This window comes from Dendropsophus ebraccatus, chromosome 4, assembly GCF_027789765.1.
Source record: "Dendropsophus ebraccatus isolate aDenEbr1 chromosome 4, aDenEbr1.pat, whole genome shotgun sequence".
In the NCBI taxonomy this organism is placed as follows: domain Eukaryota; kingdom Metazoa; phylum Chordata; class Amphibia; order Anura; family Hylidae; genus Dendropsophus; species Dendropsophus ebraccatus.
In genome coordinates, this window is record NC_091457.1 from 99,448,937 (window position 1) to 99,464,853 (window position 15,917).

At 44.3% G+C, this 15,917-nt stretch overlaps 2 protein-coding genes across 5 annotated transcripts in view; one reads left to right on the top strand and one right to left on the bottom strand.

Annotated features, from left to right (window-relative positions):
- Positions 1 to 12,486, top strand: FCSK (fucose kinase). 3 transcript variants are annotated; one of them, XM_069966370.1, is made up of 24 exons: positions 1 to 82; positions 1,320 to 1,415; positions 1,691 to 1,842; positions 1,919 to 1,969; positions 2,044 to 2,169; positions 2,283 to 2,355; positions 2,535 to 2,632; positions 2,712 to 2,792; positions 3,236 to 3,355; positions 3,431 to 3,578; positions 4,001 to 4,122; positions 5,188 to 5,289; positions 5,661 to 5,831; positions 5,926 to 5,999; positions 6,083 to 6,453; positions 7,390 to 7,600; positions 8,582 to 8,748; positions 8,853 to 9,080; positions 9,162 to 9,305; positions 9,426 to 9,545; positions 9,646 to 9,833; positions 10,753 to 10,852; positions 11,552 to 11,775; positions 11,979 to 12,486. In XM_069966370.1, exons 2-24 carry the CDS (start codon positions 1,340 to 1,342, stop codon positions 12,060 to 12,062), a joined length of 3,231 nt encoding a protein of 1,076 aa, XP_069822471.1. In that variant the 5' UTR covers positions 1 to 82; positions 1,320 to 1,339; the 3' UTR covers positions 12,063 to 12,486. The 3 variants fall into 3 exon arrangements, with proteins under 3 accessions (XP_069822471.1, XP_069822469.1, XP_069822470.1); XM_069966368.1 differs by having other exon boundaries at positions 3,236 to 3,578; XM_069966369.1 differs by lacking the exon at positions 1 to 82 and adding an exon at positions 156 to 178 and having other exon boundaries at positions 3,236 to 3,578.
- Positions 12,342 to 15,917, bottom strand: part of COG4 (component of oligomeric golgi complex 4) — a 19,622-nt gene continuing 16,046 nt past the window's right edge. The window contains exons 14-19 of one of the 2 annotated variants that reach the window (XM_069966371.1): positions 15,687 to 15,803; positions 15,050 to 15,142; positions 14,882 to 14,965; positions 14,665 to 14,766; positions 14,208 to 14,336; positions 12,343 to 12,704 (exon numbers count right to left, since the gene is read on the bottom strand). In XM_069966371.1, coding sequence (XP_069822472.1) covers positions 12,570 to 12,704; positions 14,208 to 14,336; positions 14,665 to 14,766; positions 14,882 to 14,965; positions 15,050 to 15,142; positions 15,687 to 15,803 — 660 coding nt within the window. In that variant the 3' untranslated portion in view covers positions 12,343 to 12,569. Of the gene's footprint in view, positions 12,705 to 14,207; positions 14,337 to 14,664; positions 14,767 to 14,881; positions 14,966 to 15,049; positions 15,143 to 15,686; positions 15,804 to 15,917 lie in introns of both variants that reach the window. The other variant, XM_069966372.1, reaches the window with a different exon arrangement.

Genomic DNA, 15,917 nt, shown 5'->3' on the forward strand with positions numbered 1-15,917 from the left:
TGTGAACAAAAAACTACAGTTCCCAGTAGTCGTGAGTGATCATGTGATCAGTTCCTAGTTGCGGCTTATGTCCGGGTGAGAAGTAAGTGCATTGGAAGGGATGGAGGGTGCACAGGGGGCTGTAGTGGTGCGACACATATTCCTGTATGCAGATCTGTAATAGAGCCATGCATTATAGGTATAGGAGGCAGATCTGTAATAGAGCCATGCATTATAAGTATAGGAGGCAGATCTGCAATAGAGCCATGCATTATAAGTATAGGAGGCAGATCTGTAATAGAGCCATGCATTATAAGTATAGGAGGCAGATCTGCAATAGAGCCATGCATTATAAGTATAGGAGGCAGATCTGTAATAGAGCCATGCATTGTAAGTATAGGAGGCAGATCTGTAATAGAGCAGTGCATTATAAGTATAGGAGGCAGATTTGTAATAGAGCAGTGCATTATAAGTATAGGAGGTAGATCTGTAATAGAGCAGTGCATTATAAGTATAGGAGGCAGATCTGTAATAGAGCAGTGCATTATAAGTATAGGAGGCAGATCTGTAATAGAGCAGTGCATTATAAGTATAGGAGGCAGATCTGTAATAGAGCAGTGCATTATAAGTATAGGAGGCAGATCTGTAATAGAGCAGTGCATTATAAGTATAGGAGGCAGATCTGTAATAGAGCCATGCATTTTAAGTATAGGAGGCAGATCTGTAATAGAGCCATGCATTTTAAGTATAGGAGGCAGATCTGTAATAAAGCCATGCATTATAAGTATAGGAGGCAGATCTGCAATAGAGCCATGCATTATAAGTATAGGAGGCAGATCTGTAATAGAGCCATGCATTATAAGTATAGGAGGCAGATCTGCAATAGAGCCATGCATTTTAAGTATAGGAGGCAGATCTGTAATAGAGCCATGCATTATAAGTATAGGAGGCAGATCTGTAATAGAGCCATGCATTGTAAGTATAGGAGGCAGATCTGCAATAGAGCCATGCATTATAAGTATAGGAGGCAGATCTGCAATAGAGCCATGCATTATAAGTATAGGAGGCAGATCTGTAATAGAGCCATGCATTATAAGTATAGGAGGCAGATCTGCAATAGAGCCATGCATTTTAAGTATAGGAGGCAGATCTGTAATAGAGCCATGCATTATAAGTATAGGAGGCAGATCTGTAATAGAGCCATGCATTGTAAGTATAGGAGGCAGATCTGCAATAGAGCCATGCATTGTAAGTATAGGAGGCAGATCTGCAATAGAGCCATGCATTATAAGTATAGGACTACCATTTCCTTTTAGTCACTGAGATTCTTGTGCAACTAGCTGGTCTCACAGATACGACGATGGGCTTGGACACAGAGTGGACAGTATTGGTTCTCACCTGTCAGCACAAGGACAATGTCCAGGTATTCCAGAGAGGTGAGCGCTCCCCCACCAGACATCAGCTTTACCCCAATAATATTCCTCTCTCCAATTATCCTTCACATAATCATTCATTAATCTTAAAACTGTCTGATTTTCCCACAGCAACCAATCACATGTCAGCCTTCATTTCTCAAATTGTTCGGTAAAATGAAATCTGAGCTGTGATTGGCTGCTCAATTGGTTACTCTTCCAGTAGAGTATAGCCTGGAGTATAATACACTATCACACTGGTCCATCACGCTGACTGTCATTTATCATTGTACTCCTAGAGTTAGAGATCAGACAGAGTCGCGGTGTTCTGCCTGCAGACACCCTTATACTGACTGTGGAAGACCCTCAGGCTCATGTGGGGAGTGGGGGAGCCACTCTGAATGCCCTCCTAGTGGCTGCAGAGCATTTGAGTTCCCGGGCTGGATACACGGTGAGGTGGAGCATTCATTTCTCATATAACCCCTTCTGATACATCACCTGTATTCATGATAGCTCTTTTTTTGCAGGTAGTTTCCTCTGATGTCCTACAGGGGGCGCGGCTGCTCATCCTGCACACGGTAAAGTGGGGATGTTGGACTGAGGGGGTGTATGGCTGAGGCTTAGGGGCTGAGGAGTCCTCTGTCTGTTACAGGGTCGGGATTTTCTGTTTGATGACTGTGGACGAGGTTTCATGGCTCTTCCTGTGGAGGACCCCCAGATGGCGGTGGAGTCTGTCATCTGTAACATAGACAGTCTGCTGACCACACTTAGGCATCAGGTAAGGTCTGTGTTCTTTGTTTGTGACTGGGCAGCTGGATTGTCAGCATTGCAGGATATGTTCTGTGGAATGGGAGTTATAATTTGATATTTATTTTGTGTCCTCCCCTTAAGCTGTGCCCTGAGTCTCCCCCAGGTGTCTGGATCTGCAGCACTGACATGACACTGACCCTTCATTCAAAGCCACGTGAGTTCAATCTAATGACTTTGTTTACTTGTTGTTTGCACTAACCTCAGCCCCCCCCCTCCACTTGCTGCTTCCCACCTACCACAGACCCCCCCACTCACCCATTGCCACTTCCTCTGACTTTCTCCACTTGTTGGTCACCACTTGTCTTCATAACGGAGTCTTCTGCATCATGCTAGATATTAACTGGATGGAGTTTAGGGGGGCTCGTGTCATCTCTCTTCCCGGAACCCCAGAATATGCAAGGAACCACGGTGTGTACTTGACAGATGAGCAAGTAAGTGGAGGCCCAGCCTCTGTCACTTTCTGGAGACCTGTCAGTGACTGATCTCTCACTGTCAACCTTTTTCTTACAGGGAAATGTCAGGGACATTGTATACCGTGGCTCTGCAGAGCAGATTAGGGCCTGCCTCCTAGGTGACCAGCATGTTCCACTGGTAGGTCTTTCATCCTGCATCACCTGCCTGCTCTCTTCACCTCTGATATTAAGCGAATGTACTAGCGGTACATTGCTTTTTTGTTGTTAACATGAATAGACCCTTGCCAGCATGGGGATGCCGGTGCTCCAGTCCTTTTTTTTTTTTTTTTGACCGCGGCCCAGTTCCTGCGCACGGCACCAGTCTATTACCAAGCACTGGTCGGGCATAAAGCACTGGAGGTGGACTAGCGCGCCCCCAGTGGGAGGAAACCCCCTCCATGACGCGGCTCCATTAGAATTATTAGAATATTGCTCAATGTAATAGGGCCCTTATTCACCCTTCTGTCTCTTATTTTCTTCTATTCTTCCACACCGAGTTCAGCCTCAGCCATCTCTTATTCTTTTCTCCTCTGCTGTCTTTCTGGCTTTGCTTTTTATTCCGTGTTTCCTTTTCTGTTCCAGGTGTCAGGCATAGTCTTCCTTTCCACAGAAACAGCGGAACGTTTCCTCAATGCTCTTGCTGTGGTACCCCTGACTGGCTGCACATACCAGGGTCTGGATTCTGGGGCTGAACCCCTTGAGGTTTGTGGACACTGTCTGATTATGTGTCTGATTTTGAGCCCGGTAGGAGGTCTCAAGGCTGCCATTTGTTCCCAGGTATCACTGTTCCTGGATATTCTGATGAGCATGTGTCACAATGTAAGCAAAGAGATATTCCTGAGCGGGAGCCATCACATCAGCCATAAGTTAAGAAATGCAAGGTCCATACTGTGGCAGGAGCTGCATGACCTTCCTCTGAGTATGGGTAGGTGTCCGCTGTCTATCAAGACAAGAAAAAATCCAATGGAAGCAGAAATGCCCCATTATTCCTACAAGTATTGAGGCCTTCACATTTGGGAGAATGTCTCTGGTTGTAGGTAATAATTTAAAGCATTACTGTCATTTAAATCAACTTTTGACTTGTCGTATATACAGTCTGTCGCATATACAGTCTGTAGAAACCCGTCTCCTGCAATAAGTTGGATCGGGCAGCCAGCTGTTGAGCTAAGTGTGCTGCTGCTTGCTTAACCCAGCTATAACTAGCAGTCAGAGGGGATCTCAGCACTGTGATTTTTCACAAGGGGGGGGGGGGGGCTGGGGACAAGCGTTCCTACTGATCCTGATATATGTAACTGATTGGCTGGAGTACTACATAATTACCTCTAACCTACATGTTTGTGCCTGCAGTGTACATTCAGGATGGCAGCTACGAGTATCTGTCTCTGTGCGCTCGTGATCACATTGCTAATCTGGTCAAATCAGCCTCAGCCAGGGGCAACTGCAGCAAGATGGTGCACTCCTCAATTACGGTATGATGGAGGGAGTGGGGACCTTATGGAGTGGGAGAGAGGAGTTCTGAACACAGCATAGAGCTTGGGGCACTTTAAAGGGAAACTGACAGCAAGCATATGCATATGTCCTTGCTGACAGTTTCTAGACCCCGATCACAGGAACATTGCATACATATCATGTCTTCTCTGTGATATCATGACTTTGGTGGAAAAAAACATGTTTATTCTGGGCTGACAAATGTGTCTGTTCAGCCTCCACCATAACGATTGACAACGCGAGCGGCCTGAAGATACAGCGACGGATGGAGAGTAGGTTGGGCTGTAGCCGTGCAGGGCGGGTGCTGACGGTGTCACAGTAGGGGTGGGTTCAGACTACGGAATTCTCACCGATAAATCCCGCAGAATTCTGTCGCCTGTACGTGCTCACGTCCCCGCGCCTTTCTGCCGGCTCCATAGACAGCATTCTATGGGCCGGATGATTCCGCATTTCACCGAAAGAATTGACGCAACAATTTTTTCGGCGGAATCAGCCGGCCCATAGAATGGTGTCTATGGAGCTGGCGGAAAGGCGCGCGCCCGTGAGCGTGTACAGGGGAAGGAATTCTAGGAACTTATCCGTGAGAATCCGTAGTCTGAACCCACCCTAAAACAGCAATGAGTCCATGGAGCTAGTGTGTACTGCAGACACATTAGTGAGTGAGATTCTGATTGGGAATGCTGCTCAATGGACCATAAACTTATAACTTGTATTGAAGGCTCTAACTGTTAATCTTTAAATAATGGTATAATAAAGATATTAATTTACTTAGGATTGGAAATATAGGGTGAAATGAGACTGTGTATGAGTCAATGTTGGTGGCTGACAGTGTCACAGACACACCTCTCTGATACTGTCAGCCCGGAATAAACATGATTTTTCCCCAAAGACGCCGGATCACAGAGCATAGGGTGTGTATGCAATGTTCCTGTGATCGGAGTCTGGAAACTGCATATCTGTGCTGTCAGTTTCCCTTTAACTAAATGTTTTTGAATGATTTGTCATTGTTGTATAAAGGGTCTTACAGAGGTTGTGTCTGCATTTAGCATCCTGAGCTGGTAGAAGATGGGAGCTGCGTGATCAACAGCCGCCTGAGGGGAGAGATTTCTGTTTCCCAGGGAAGTGTGATACAGAACTGTGACCTACAGGTAAACCACACATGAAGGCCACAAGTCCAACTACTAACCCTTTTTCACTTTTGTTAAAATACATATTGGACCTTCTCTGGTGCCCACCCCCCCCTTCAATTCTTATTTGGCCACTAGTGATGAGCAAACTTGCTGAACGTTTGCTTTGCTTGCAGCTCAAGGCTGTATCCACATTTTCTTGGCAGCCCTGGGGCTGCATCCAATTTCTCCAACCACGGGGAGTCAAATACCAAGCGAACCCGAATATTCTGCAAGTTTGCTCATCACTAGTGGCCACCATTTAACTCACTGTCACTTACCACAGCAACCTCCTGCCCATCACATCTTTCTCTCCAGACACAATTTTAAGTCCTTGTATTTTTACATCATAGGGTCCTGTATCCATAGGAAGTGGGTGTCTCCTGAACGGGATTGACCACATAGCATCCTCCAAGCTGCAAGGGCATCACCTGAAGGATGTTATTCTACAAGCACATCCCATCCGTGTTCAGTCCCTGCTATTGACAGTGTACAGTCTTTTGGGGACAGATGACCATCTAGAGGTACTGTCCAACCCCTTGTGCTGGCTAGTTGGAAAGGGTAATTGTGTAAACTGTGTGCCACACGCTGATGCCCATTGTATATTGTGTGCTCCAGCTCCCGACTGAGGGTGGATCTGCCACGTTTCTCAATATGCCTTGGGATCAATTCTTTCAGAGCACAGGGATCTGGTGAGTGGTGGGTGATGCTGGTGGGTGCTGGTGATTGGTTTTCTAGTGTACATACAATGTTTTTTCTTGTGCCTTGCTTGCAGTGAAAGCGACCTCTGGGGTTATGAGTGCAGTAGTGACCTGAGCATATTAACTGCCCGCTTGTTTCCTGTTCTTCACCCATCTCAAACTCTGGGGATAGGAGATGTTCTGTGGTTCCTCACTCCAAGGGAGCAAAAGACACAGCATCAGCTTCAGCTCTGGCGCAGTTCCTGGCGTATGTCTTGGCAGCAGATTCGAGAACATCGTGACCAGGAGAGAACACTGCAGGCTCGCAGGGAACTGTTCTTTAGCCAGGCCCAAGACAAGGTGCAGCTGATTCTTCTAGGCAGGGAGGAGAGGAGTTTGATGCCCATAATCCGAGCAGCTGTGCTGGAGGGCGTCCACAACAAGCTCCTCGACACACTGGATATTGGTAAGACCCCTACAATGACAGCATTAAATTAGCCTGGAACTGCTAGAAGACATCATTTACATTTTTCCTCATACAATAACTATATTTAAGGAGGCATTGTGATCTAAAAACGTTTTGTGCTGGTCATTATCTAGAGTCAGAAAAAGCACATGGCTAACCACCTCTCATCCTAACTCACTGCGCTTCCTATGTCCCTGCAGTATTTGGACTCTCTTGTAAGTCTATGGAGTCCGTCTCCTGCAGAAAGACAAAAAAAAAGGCAGCAAGCCAAGGAGTGAAAGGATCTGTTGAGTGCTTCTCCCCTTTGTCTAATGATTAGTGAAGGTCTGGGCACTGAGACCCCAACTGTTCACAACTTTTGACATGTCTCGTCAGCTTAAATATTTTTGCAAGTACATTCATTAAGCAAACTTCTCCTGATTCCTGATATGCTGCTTTTTGCCTCCCATTGTTGACAGCTCGTTTTCTAGGTTACCAACCACTACTCTGCTCTAAAAGCAGTGTTCTGGCTGGCACTTAAAAACTATTTATATTGTGCTGCCCTTATATAAAGCATAATAATCCAGATATGCTACAGGAGGACAATGGGGGAGCATAGAGAGGTAAGAATAAGATGATTATAATGTTTTATATAAAGGCAGCACAATATGAAAAGTTTTTAAGTGCCGGAGTACCCCTTTAATGTAGGCACCAGGAGAGGTCCCATTGCTTGCATAAAAAAAAAATACACAGACCCTCATATACCCAACAGAAGCCATGTCATTTTGGCCTTTGTTTGGAAGTGTGCATTGGGGTTTGCTGGATGGAATAGCACAGTATAGTAACTGTGCTATTCCACTAGTATAGTAGTGGAATAGTAACATGTACATGACTGACTATTTCTATGGGTGCTTTAACCAGGTCATCAGATTTACCAGGTTTCTTGTTATTGCACAGTGGCCTCCATGACTGATGACGCTGGGGTTGCTGCCCGGGCACTTGCCTGTGTGGCTGACCTCCTTGGCTGCATGGCAGGCAGGGAAGGAGGGCTGAGGAGTGGTCCGGCAGCAAACAAGACCTGGGCTCCTGCCTACCTACTGCTGGAGAAGGGCAATGTAAAGCAGGGTGTGAAACTTCTGGCTGAAGAGCGGGAAAGGTGGATAAACAGGTATCTGAATGCCTTCATCTATCTTAGCCACATATCATAAATTTCTTGATTCTATGTCACATGACCAGGGAAGACTTATAATGTAAGTTTATAGTAAAATAATGTTGTACTGTGTTAGCCCTAGAAAGCAGTAGAAGAGTGAGGAAATCAGGTGATACCTTTTAGAGGCTAATAAAGTATATTTGAGCTTTCAGGAGTCTAGCTTCATTTGTCAGACACGAGGTTATACACAACTGAGGACTATACACACTAGACATAGAACATTAAACGATTAATTTAAGTCTATGGGACTGTTCTGATCTCATAGGCAATAAGTGGTGGCCAGCGCATCTCCCTGTTCGTTCTAATGATCATTTGGGCCAGAACACACAGACCCTGACCAATAAAAGTTTTTCATGTGGCCCTGGGGGATGTCAAAGGACAGGAATGCTTCAAGTTTAGCCCTCAGGAGACAGACCTGACAGGAAGCTTCTCTGATGGAATCAACTCTGCTTAAAGCGAATGTATCAACAGTACATTTGTGTTAAAATTTTCATCTGGACAGAACGGCGTCGGCGCAGGGAAGCCAGGCGCTGTGGTCATTTTTTTTTAACCGCCTCCCGGTTCCCGTGTACAGCACCATTCTATTCACGGGTCCAGGCTGAAGCACTGGAGTCGAGTCCTGCCCCTAGTGGTAGGAAATCCCCGCGCCTCTATGATGGGGCTCCATTCATTCTGCGCCTGCACCATTCTTTCCATGATGGTACATTCGCTTTAATTGCACTTGTTCATATGTTTTACAGTTGTGGACAGTATTATTAGCCACTCTCCACTTACTCTCCTGATCAATGAGGGTCTCAGCAGCAGGTATTACAGGTTTATAATATAAAAGCCTGCAGAACATACTGCTATGATGCTCTGCAGTGCCCATATTCAGATATTATGCTCATGGCTGCCCTGTTATGTTGTAGTCACAAGCCTTTCACAACTTTCCCCTTTCAGACCAGCGATGCTGATCCGTGCTGCTAGGCATTATGAAGGAGCGGAGCAAATTTTAATTCGCAGAGCAGTGATGTCCTCCTTTAAATTTGTGTCTGTTGCTGATAAGGAGCTACCGCCTCTGGGTCGATGGGTGACTGCAGAGTGTCCGGCTCGCATTGATATGTCTGGTAGGTTATAAGAGTTACCATTTTCAGCCCTGTCAGTCTGTCTTTTCCCACTAATATAAAACTGTAGCCACAGGACTAGTGACATTGCTTCTTTATGTTGCCAGGTGGTTGGAGCGACACACCTCCCATCACATATGAGCATGGCGGCATGGTAGTCAATGTTGCTGTACTGGTGGATGGTCAAAGGCCAATAGGTGCTCAAGTTCGACGAATACCTGAGCCTCTGCTGCGTCTTTACAGTAAGAGTGGCCCTCTCAGAGCTGAAATACATACAGAGCTAACTTGTGGGAGTCTCAGTGATCTACAGGATTACTGCCAGCCTCAGGCTCCAGGTGACACATGGTTCACACATTTTTTGTATGTTCTATTATTTTTTTTTGCCATTAGATATCATGTTGTCTTTGTCTCTTTAGGGGCATTACTAAAAGCTGCCTTCATCTGCTCGGGGACTGTGAACTTCACATGTGATAAACCATTGTCTGAACAACTTACTGAAAGGTATGGTGGTGGGTTTGAGCTGCGGACATGGTCGAACCTGCCACATGGATCTGGTTTGGGTAAGTGATAGGCATTCCATAAATGGTACATTTTCACCCACAGTACCTAGGGATGGGATGTAGTAGAGAGGACCAGTCCCATAGACTGGCCTGAGCAGTTCTGTGTGGTTTCTTCTGCAGGAACAAGCAGCATCCTGGCTGGGGCAGTAATGGCAGTGCTGTATGAGGCCTCTGGGAGGTCAGTGGATGCAGAATCTCTGATTCATGCTGTTCTGTACCTAGAACAGGTTCTCACTACAGGTACAGCCTCTATTATGCACAGTCAGGGATCTTTTATTTATTTTTTTTAAAACATTGCATAGAATACGGCATGTCTCCATCCCAATGTATCTGTTGTCAGGGGGAGGCTGGCAGGACCAGGTCGGAGGGCTGATTCCAGAAGTAAAAATTGGTCGCTCAGCACCAGAACTTCCTCTTCATGTAACAGTCGAGCGCCTCCAGTTGCCTGATGGGTTTATGGAGACTTTAAACCAACATCTTTTGCTTGTCTACACTGGAAAAACCCGTCTAGCTCGAAATCTGCTTCAGGTGATGTATATATCATTCATCTTTCATCCTTTGCCGAGGATGGGTTATGTAGGCTTACACAAACATGGCTGTGTGGCAGAATATAATTCTCTTATTTTAAAAGGTTTTTCCAAGTCAGAATAACCACTGTTAGAAGAAGGTCCTCTAACCATATACTGGTTTAAACTAGAATAGGAGGAAGGAAAACAAGGGGTTTCTATTTTAGCATATTAGGCCTCTGCACATCTGTGGCCATTTTTATGGTCAGAAAATAGTGTTCAGGAAGCTTTTTAGGTAACCATCAGTATTCCTGACGGTAAAAACTAAAGGTTAAAAAAGCCATACATATTTTACTACCAGACCACTTTGCTGGTGACCTAACCCCCCCCACACACATACATAGAGAACACAGGAATGTTCAGCAATGCAGAACTTTCATGTGTTTGGGGAGAATGGGAGAGATAACTGTTTGCCTACAGTTATTGAAGGTGTATAGCCACCTTTATAGAAATCTACTTCCACAGCCACTTTCTTCCAAAAACAGCACCACTTTAGGGTCCATCTGACAGACTATCTGCCAAAGATTTGAAGCCAAAGCCAGGAACAGACTATAAACAGAGATCAGGTCATAAAGGTAAGCCTGAGATTTCATCTCTTTTCAAATCCATTCCTGGCTTTGGCTTCAAATCTTTGGCAGATAATCTGTCAGATAATCTTTCTGTGTAAATGGACCCTTAGTCCTCATTTTTAGTGTGGTTTTGCAGTTCAGCCATATTAAATGGAATGGAGCTAAAATACCACACACAACCCAGGAGGACAGGTGTGGTGCAGTGTTTTCTCTAAACCTGGATGATCACCTATAAATTATGTACCTGTCATGTGACATCACTTCACATGACATATAAGCTCTTCAAGCGTGTTCACTGCATCTTTCCCACAGGATGTTCTCAGAAATTGGTATGCTCGCCTCCCTGACATTCTGCAGAATGTGGATGATTTAGTTAACAATGCTGAGCTCTGTGCAGAGTCTTTTCGTAAAGGTGAGAAATCCCACTAGACCTTACTTTATCAGAGACAAGGGGAACATTTCACCTATGTGACCTTTAAAGTGTCACTGTCGTGAATTTTTTTTTTTGCAGAAATCAATAGTCCAGGCGATTTTAAGAAACTTTGTAATTGGGTTTATTATCCGAAAAATGCATTTTTATCATGAAAAAGCAGTTTGAAGCTCTCCCCCCTGTCTTCATTGTTCTCCTATGGAGAGAGCTAAAGAAAAGACCAAAACAGGACAACAAAGAGTTAATCTACAAATCCCTCACCCGTTATCTGTTCTGACCATCACCAGTGACCTGTCTGAGCTCAGATTACAGCTGTCACCCAGCTATGTGCCTGTAATCCTCTGTTATCTGCTTTCTGCTGCCGGCTAACTCCCTCCTTCCTCCTCCCCCCTCCCCTCTCCCTAGAACAGACAGGGGACGACTCCTGCAACAAGTCACAATTTTCAGATTTTTCAGAGTGGATGAAAAAGAGGAAGGAGGGGGGGGACCTGGGAAAAGGCTTTTTACATGCAGATAATGGCAGATTTGGCTAATAAACCCAATTACAAAGTTTCTTAAAATCGCCTGGACTATTGATTTCTGCAAAAAAAAAAAAATATGACAGTGACTCTTTAATGTATTCTGTGTGGCATGGCTGTAATGTTGTACAAATCTCATTGGATCAATTTATTATGTTTGCAGGGGATTTGCAGCTTCTTGGACGCTGTCTGTCTACATACTGGCAACAGAAAAAATGCATGGCACCTGGCTGTGAGCCACTGGCAGTACGCAAGATAATGGATACATTAGAGCCACATGTGTATGGGCAGAGTCTGGCAGGGGCTGGTGGCGGCGGCTACCTCTATATACTGACCAAAGAGCCAAACCAGAGAGACATCCTGCAGAGCCTTCTTGAGAGGACACAGGTATCCAACATATGCCCAGCATACATGGGTGAAATCTAAGCAAAGTAGACAGGGGTATCTGCTGTAATCAAATGACCTTGTGTCACATGTACAGCAGCTCAGGTAGTATTTACAGGACACATTCAATTGCACCAGTTACCCCTTATTTTAACTGCTGCACCGACCTATGATGTGGATTTATAGTTACATCTGCTGTTTTTCAGGGCCTAGAAAGATGCAGCATCCACACTGTACAGTTGGAAAAAGAGACTTTCATGGTACGGCCAGAGTCTGATGGAGGTGTCTGAATGCAACTGCGACCAGTTCATAATCCTCATTGGTTGGAGAGATTAATGGAGCCCAGGATATGAGGGGTAGAATGATGGTGGTTAGGGCACTGCAAGGGTATAGCAGTGATTGGTCTCACACTGCTCCCAAACACTACCAGGATGTAATAATTATTATAGTTGCACAAGTTTACCTCTATTGATGGGACATGTTGTCACACGGGTGTTCTGTAGATTTATTGAGATTCCACCAGCCCTGATGGCCTCATTGTGTTCTATTTGATAATAAATGAAATCACTGCTGAAAATTTTCTAATCCAGGAGATAAGGGACTTTATTTGAACCTGGTGGAAGCTTGTGATTCAGTCTCAGGTTATTTTGTACATTAAAGTCTCTTGTAGTTTATATTTTCTGATCTAAACAATAAACACCCCAGAATTTGTAAGATAAAGTGCAGTCATTGTATCCCGAAATTTACAAGTGTCCGCATTCAAGATGCGGCATCCAGTCCATATGCTAGGCCAAGATCTAAAGGCGCAAGCGTTTAATGTCTTCACTGCGGAAATCTATACGTAATGCCAGCACCTGACGAACTTCAGCAGGTGTGAGGCGCCATGTTAAAGGTCCAGAGTTAGGGCCCCAATAATCCAGTATTTCTGTCACCTGTTTAAAAAAAAAGAAAGTGTGAGCAGCAAGTATACATGAAGTTTAAAGGGGTTATCCACCTAAGAGCTAAAAAATGAAATGCTAGCTAGTCTTACTCACCAAGTCCCCCTGAATATTTTAAGCCATCTCCTGTCTTTCTAGCTGCTGCCATTCCTGAGTTTTTCTAAAAGCCAATCTACAGTATATCCAGATAGCGCCGGCCAGGAAACTACATTTCCCATCATGCATTTCCCTGATTGGTCCGTTTGCGTACTCGCCCACTGCTGCCATTACTATTGCACAGTTAACACAGGACGGTATTTTTCACAAATTTTGCATCACATTACCCCAGTATGTATTCCATACTAGCTGAAGATGTAGCAGAGCTCATGTGCGCATGGTGTAGCTGCATAACGGCATCTGTTTACCAGGGGGTGTAGGGTAGGTTTAGATCTCTGCTTGTTTACAGTGAATGAAAACATTCTAGTTCCATTCATTCAGACTCTAAGAACATCCATAACACTTACAATATACAGATCTGACACAAAGACAGGTACATATGCCTGCATTCACTGGCAGCAAGCAGAGATAGAACTATAACTTTTGATATTACAGAAACCTAGGCTCAGGGACACATGTAAGTCTATGGAAGCAGCACTTTAACTAGTGAACAGCTGCATGGAGGTAATGCAGATGATGTCTCCTGGGGATTGGGTTACAGAGTCAATAGACAGCTTACCCAGCCCCCAGAGAGGAGATAACATGTCCTGTTTCTACAAAGGGAGAGGGAAAAGAGGGAGCAGTGTGTTGTCAGAGTGGACAAAAAAAAGATAAAAATAGACATCCAGAACGGGGAAATATGAGAAAAAAAAACAGGGAAAGGGTGCAAGATAGGTTATATATTTATATTAGACATAGGGTGGTATTGGACAGGGGGATTGTTTAGGACAGTTGTGTCAAACTCAAATACACCGTGGGCCAAAATAAAAAAAAATAGTAGCCAGTCCTTTTAATAGTGCCCAATATAGTAGCCAGCCCTCCCAATAGTCTCCTATATAGTAGCCAGTCCCTAAAATAGTCTCTTATACAATACCACCCATCCCCATAGTTTTATATAATAGCAAGCTCTCTCCAATAGTCTTATAAAGTAGCCAGCTCTCCCCCAATAGTCTCTTATGCAGACGTCAGCCCTTCTCAATAGTGTCTTATATAGTAGCCAGCCCTCCAAATAGTCTCTTATATAGTAGCCAGCCCTCTAAATAATCTCCTTATATAGTAGCCAGCCCTCCAAATAGTCTCTTATATAGTAGCCAGTCTGAGCGGCTGTCAAGACCACCCATATTATAATCTGCTGCAACATCAGGCAGTCCAGATTTAATACAGCAATGGAAAAGCATGGCGGGCCAAAAAAAATGGCACTGCGGGCCAGAGTTTGACATGACTGGTTTAGAATATTGTTTTTGTTACCTGGATAACCCCTTTAAAAGGACCTTATCCAGGCTAGCACAGACTGACACTTACCCTCTCCAGGTTCAGAATTGTTGCCATTTGGGACAGTCTAGCAAACTTATCCCTGATTGTCCATGTTGTAACAGTAGTGAGATAAGCAATGAGAGAGCGCAGCTCCTTGTCAAACTGAAGCCCACCAAGCTGTGGGGAAAAAAAAGGTACAGTTTATCTCAGGGCACCCATAATACAGTCAGAATCCACCCCATGTATGTGAAAATGTAATGGCAGGCATCATTGTATACCAATAGGAATAAAAATGTCAGCTCACACTTTTAAATACATTTTCTACGTTTTAACCAAGCCGTGGATGGAACCTATTTATGTGATTGGAATCATTCTATACCTTCTTACCTATAAATACCTACACTTTATCATGTTCTATGAGTAATGTAGTTCTACGGGAACATGTAACTGCTCCTAAATGACTGATGTATTTAGTGGCTCAGTGATGGTCAGATTTTTATCTTACCCTGCTGAATGTGGATTTTAAAACCACCTTCTCCAGTTCCATTGCAATAAGACTGGTGAGCAGACTGGTGAGGTTCTCATAGATGATGGGGGAGAGGCCGACCTAAAGAGAGAGATACCACTAAATAATCCTATATTAGAAACAGCTGACACTGCATTTGGTAAAGGACCAAGTACAGGCTAGACTACCCAACCAGACACTGCTAATATTCACTCACCTTAAACTCAGCCATCAGTTGTTCTAGGTTCACTATAAATTGCTGCACCCAGGGGTCATTTGCCTCGTAGTCGTTAAATTCCTCCTGGGACCAAATAGGAGAAAATAATTTAGTTTTGTACTTGAGCAATTAAGTCCCTTTCCCTTTCCTCCATTACTAAACCCTAACCTCCTCAATGTTGTGTGACACAGACAGGAAAAGGTTAATCCACGGCTTGACTTGAGGTTTAATGGCTGTACTGTTCAATTCCCCCAGACCTTCCTGTTCCAGGAGAAAAATAAATGTCAGTGTTATCTGTGCCCTAAAGTGTTTATCCACGGTTGGTCTCCCACTGTTCTGCAAAGAGCAGTGTGGGGAGACACAGCTCATGCTGGGCAGTACAGTTGCAAGGTCTGTGCACAAGCCCTTTTCTTATGAGCAAAACTCCTGCACGGAAATTGCTGGGCGTCAGTACCGCGCGCTGTTTGCTGAGCCTTCCTGCAATGATCTTTACAGAAGGGGCAGGAGACCATTTTTTAAAAAAGCATTCCGCAATTTTTTTTTATTACTTATTATGCAGCTTATTAGACTATATTTAGCTAGTATTTACTCATTTAGTTGCTACTTTCTATTTGAAAATCTAGAAGATTTGAAAGGCAGAGGATGTAGTTTGCAATCTTAAAAAAGATGGTGGCTCATCAGAGGTCACATGACCTAGATGCAATGAAACCGATGACACAGCAATGGTGCATTACATAGTAAAAGAAAAAAAATTGCAGGAGTGCTTCTTTAAGTACAAAGAGTAGTCAGGACCCAAAAAACTCACCTGGAGAAGGTCTCGATATTTGTTTGAAACAGAGGCCATGTCAGAGAGGCAGCTGTCAATCTTTGCCTTAGCTTGGTCTCCTCCAAAGTCTTGGTTAAACAACTTTTTGCAGTCATTCTGGGACAAATCACATACATTTACAGGTTACACACAAAAAATGTTAAGAAGAAGGGATATTTTTGGACCATGCATGCATACATTAAGGGCAGGGGTGTCAAACTTGTGACTCTC

Bases quoted from the DNA above. Each gene is read 5' to 3' on its own strand.
- FCSK (XM_069966368.1), top strand. From the start codon at position 1,340: ATGGGCTTGGACACAGAGTGGACAGTATTGGTTCTCACCTGTCAGCAC. The intron at 5,290-5,660 runs GTAAACCACACA...TTTACATCATAG, and splicing joins TACAGAACTGTGACCTACAG to GGTCCTGTATCCATAGGAAG. The intron at 8,749-8,852 runs GTAGGTTATAAG...TTATGTTGCCAG, and splicing joins GGCTCGCATTGATATGTCTG to GTGGTTGGAGCGACACACCT.